The sequence below is a fragment of the Epinephelus moara genome, chromosome 14 (assembly GCF_006386435.1).
Source record: "Epinephelus moara isolate mb chromosome 14, YSFRI_EMoa_1.0, whole genome shotgun sequence".
NCBI lineage: Eukaryota > Metazoa > Chordata > Actinopteri > Perciformes > Serranidae > Epinephelus > Epinephelus moara.
The window spans coordinates 38,858,442-38,863,166 of NC_065519.1; the positions used below are offsets into that span (position 1 = coordinate 38,858,442).

The 4,725-nt window shown below is 37.4% G+C and overlaps 1 protein-coding gene across 4 annotated transcripts in view; it reads left to right on the forward strand.

Annotated features, from left to right (window-relative positions):
• The first annotated feature begins 57 nt into the window (after positions 1 to 57).
• The window catches only part of si:dkey-288a3.2 (protein phosphatase 1 regulatory subunit 37), a 119,060-nt gene continuing 114,392 nt past the window's right edge, over positions 58 to 4,725 (forward strand). For 3 of the 4 annotated variants that reach the window (XM_050061976.1, XM_050061978.1, XM_050061979.1), the window contains exons 1-3: positions 71 to 114; positions 3,053 to 3,231; positions 3,930 to 4,219. In XM_050061976.1, the coding sequence (XP_049917933.1) occupies positions 4,063 to 4,219 (157 nt within the window). In that variant the 5' untranslated portion in view covers positions 71 to 114; positions 3,053 to 3,231; positions 3,930 to 4,062. Of the gene's footprint in view, positions 120 to 3,052; positions 3,232 to 3,929; positions 4,220 to 4,725 lie in introns of all 4 variants that reach the window. The other variant, XM_050061977.1, reaches the window with a different exon arrangement.

Genomic DNA, 4,725 nt, shown 5'->3' on the forward strand with positions numbered 1-4,725 from the left:
TATTCTATTGGTCAGTGCCTGTGTGTCTTACGACAGAGATAGTTCGTCAGTGTACAACACTGGTGTAAACAAAAAACGGTATGTTCGTGTCACATTCAGAATTTCTTCAGAAATGTAAGGTACCATTTCCACCAAAATATGCTATTTTTTGTCATTTTTGTTGCTGTCCCAGCTGGTTCACTTCAGTTTTTTAAAAGATGTTATCTTATGGAAATGAACATTATTAGCTATACGTATATTTTTTATCAGAAATAATGATAATGTGAAGTAACAGACACATCAAAAATACTTTGGACTGTGTTACACCTCCTGCAGCAAGTCCTTTTTGTCTTCTGTAATGAGTGATTTGCAGTGGGAGAAAACAAATATTGTATCACTAATAAAGTAAAAGAATTTATATTGAATTTACCCACCTAAAGAAGTGTTGGAAGTGTTTTTGTGCTTTGGATAGAAAAACAATATTTCATTTGTTCTTTCACTGTGAGCATTCAAGTTTATTTTAGATGGACATGGAAGACGTTGTAAATAGGAAAATGGGCACTAATATACAGATTAATGTATTTGATGTGATGTTATCTTTTGTGCTCTATAGAATGGATAGCAATGCTACCTATACTATTCAGCTTCCATAAATCGAAATGGTAAACACTATACCAAAAGATGTGAGGGACAAAAAAGTCTTTCAATATTTTATTGTTCTTTGAATTCTTAAAAGACTTGATATGAATTTTCTTGTATGACAGTTGTATACCTTTTCGCTATAAAGTGTTTTGGACAAAACAAAACAAAAAAAGCAACTGGTGCACATTGTGTGCTTCAACTCTTGCAACCTTTAACTGAACTGTACTGACGGAGCAGAGAGCAAATCTGAGCAAACTGAGATGCAGCAAGGATATTTCTGGGTGTTGTGTGAGTGTCTGGAGAAGCTGTGCAGCAGCAGCTGAGAGAAGCTTTTAGGCTCCTGAAACACCTAAAAAATAGCAGCAGAGTGGGACATTCAGTAACAAATTCTGACCATTACGACATCAAGTTGAAAATAAAGTACAAACAGTGCAAATTTCAGACTGAGCACAGAACTCTCATGGAAAATTAACAGTAAAATAAAATAAATAAAAAGGTCAGATGTCTGATTACAAAACCAAATATGAATGTTACTGTAAATATGCAAGGCTTGTTTGGTTTTTATACATTTCAGTGGGGTCTTGAAAATTAATAAATCATATAAAAAGACAAGGAAAAGTGGTGTGGCATTAATAAATTGTTAAGCCATAATGATCAAGCTATTGTGACCCATTTCCCCTTTTTTAGATTCACCATTAACACTATAGATTTGACAGCATTATATTCTAAACTGGGCGTGTTAAAGTCCTTTTACAATATCCAATTTTGAAATGATTCCCAAAAACATCTTATATAATAACATGAAAAAAAAAGCTTAAATCTCTGTTGTTTCTTTGTACATTTCACATTGAATTTGTCAATGAATTCATTGTACTCAAGAACATTCCCACTTGAGTGTAATCCAGTAGTTGGCAGTAATGAAACTTTTTGGATGCAATTAAAACCAAAAAAAGGAGAAGAAGAGGGAGAAAAACTATTGAAACACCTGTTGGGAATCATACATCTATGGTGGTATGGTACTGATGTTTGGGTTTATTGAACAAGTAAGGAAGAAGCCTTTCCCTTAATTTGTTGTTATATATTCTACAAATATAACTCAAAGTTACTCATGGAGTCAGCACGAGATAACAGTGCACCACAAATTATTTGACAACATTTTTCATTTTTTGTTAATGCCTTATGAATATATTAATGTGACTAAGGTCTGGGTCATAGTGTGAAATGCTCTTGAACATTTGAGTCCAAAGTAGATTTTGCATTTCTTACATCTCTTGCTGTTGACTAGTCCTTCATGCTTTAAGAGTTTTTGATAAATGTGATTGTAGCCTCAGATTCTTTTCTTTGGTGTGCCAACAGCTGAAACAAAAGGAGAGAAATAGTGGAGTTAATTTGGAAACACTCAGGATGCAGCTATAGCTCTATCTGTGACCTCAGTTCCTGATTCTGACACATAATGTTCACATAATCAACATCAGTTCAACCCATAAAAAAATAAATAGAAATTGTTAGTTATCAGTGTTTTTTGTTTGTTTGTTCTTTTGATAATGAAACTCTACCAGCTGATTGAGATGTCAATTTGAAGGTAGAACTGGAGAAAGTTAAACGTTGATTGACAGCCAAATTGAATTTTCAAAAATTTGCACATATTTTTTGCATTTATTTTTCTTCAATAATGTGACCATAGATTACTATCATTTTTAAATTACACATCTCCTGTGTTGGAAAGTAACAATATATAAAATCCGATACATAAAATGCTTTACATATCACATAAACATAAAACATCTGTTAAAGCTGCATGTTATTTTCTTTTTCTTTTGGGCAGTGTAACATCCTAAAAAACACAACAGACTATCTGTCATATTATTATCTTCCAAAGTTAATGGCTAATGTGTTAGCATTTACACATCCAGCAAGCAAATTTGCATTTCCTAGGATAGCGAAGGAATGACTCGCCCCACTCTCCCTCTTATCGGCTTGTCCTCGTTGCCTTCGTTGGTTGGATTAGTTAGGTTTAGGCAAGAGGAGTGAGAGAAGTTAGGGTTAGAGTAAGAATATAAAGGAATGCCAGACAGAGGCAGAGAAAGGCAGAGTAGGGTGGATCATCCTTTTGCTGTCCAAGTAAATGCACATTTGCATCCAGCAGACTTGAGTAACTATACAGTAAATCTCACTACATTTCTTGTTAAGTCCTGCCCTTCTGTGTCAGGATTTGCTTGTACTTAGCACTTGATTGAATCAGTGTTAGGGTTAGGGCAAAGTGGTCATGGTTAGGGTTAGTACAGCCAATCCCAGCACAGTAGAGTGGACTTGCCAAGAGATGCAGGATCCACAATAATGCAGCAGATGGAGCAATATTAGCATTTCGTTTGAGTTGTGTTTGTGTCCACTTGAGAAATGTAAGTTTAATTTTCACCCTCCTTGGCTCTAGTTTGGATGGGACCCACCCAGAATGGCTGACACAGGGCAGGACAGTCCTGATTATGAAAGACCCCCAGAAGGGAACCATCCCATCCAACTACAGACCGATAACCTGTCTCTCCACAACATGGAAGCTTTTCTCCTCAACAGTTCAAACTCTTCGCAGCCTCTGCTCCAGCTCTGCTCCAAGTGGGTTTGTTTGGGGGCATGGCTCAGTGGCCCACAGATGGGCATTGTGTGCATAGATAATGTGTTACATAGTGATGCAACCAAGTTACGGAAGTAAAGGCAGGAATGCAAACACAGCGTTTCAGGCAGCTGAGGAGCTGTGTGTCTGCGGAGAGAGAGCTCCCTTTAGCCTGGACTTTGGGCTTTTTTACTTTATAAACCTTAAACATGCATACAAAACACTGAAGAAGAGGGAAAAACACAAAAACCATAATAGGTCTACTAATGTATGAAAATAGTAAAAAGAAAGGTTAAGATTTTTTATTTTTTTTTATGCAGAAACCCTGATGCTTCTGCATATGACCTGCTTGAACCAGGACAAACTCTGGTGATAGACTTACTTTCCAGTATCACCTGCCTATCTCTTTGCGTATATTCCCCTAAATGTTCCTGTAAATGCTGAATTTGGATAGGAACAGGATGTAAATGTGCACAAGCCTTACCCCTTCTGTATGTGTCATTTGATACAAACATACTGGGTTTCAGTTGGAACCTGGCGCACAACTCATGAATAAGATATTGATTCTTTAGTGTCTTTTCTTTCCAAGTGTGCACAGAGTGAAGAGAGCAGCACTTGATATCCAAGAGGGCAGATGGTATGTTTGGACTGTTTGTATGTCAACTGTTGCAAACATTTCTGCTGCCTGTTTTTAAATTAGTATTCCTGTTGCCGTGGCTCCTGGAGGAGATTCGGTGGCTGTTGACACATCAAGTGTTTCCTGCTTGAAGTGAACTGGCCCTTTGCTTTCACATTCCAATTGAAAGCTCCATGGTGGAGTCCTAAACAGAGGGATGACCCACTGTAGTGACAATGATGAGCAGAATGATGATGGAGCAGAAGAAGCCAACAAGAACCAGAAGAGAAGCAAAGCAGCAAAGCATGTGTCTTTCCCCCCTGATGAACAGATAGTATCCGGCTTTGCAGAGCACAGGGACGCTGACAGAAAGGGTAAGCTGTTGTTTAACTGTCTGTCAGGTTGAGTAAAGATGATTTAATATCATTACAATATCATATTGGTGACCTTTGATCAGCAGTCCTATTAAATTTAAACATTTTCTCCATTAATGATTTAACAAAAATGCCACATTTTTAAAGAGAGTCTGCATTGTCCTGTGTAATATGGAAAACCTTCCCCTTTTGACCTCCTAAACCATAACATGCTTTTGATGAATTTCTCACAGTGAACAATGACTGTATTCACTCATTCACTATATTCTTACTGTCTCTGTCTTCATTGGATATTACCCAGATAGCACACATACATCTGGCCGACGTCGGCCCGATGTATCAAGTTTAGATTGTTAAGACGTAGCAGGGAGAGCGTTTGCTCATTGCCAAGACGTCGCTGAGACGTCGGCCTTTAATCGAAAATGACCACCGCACAACGTTCAAACGATCAATAAAAAGCTGCGCTCAGTAGGCGCTCCTTCATTAATATTAATATGCTTCGTTAA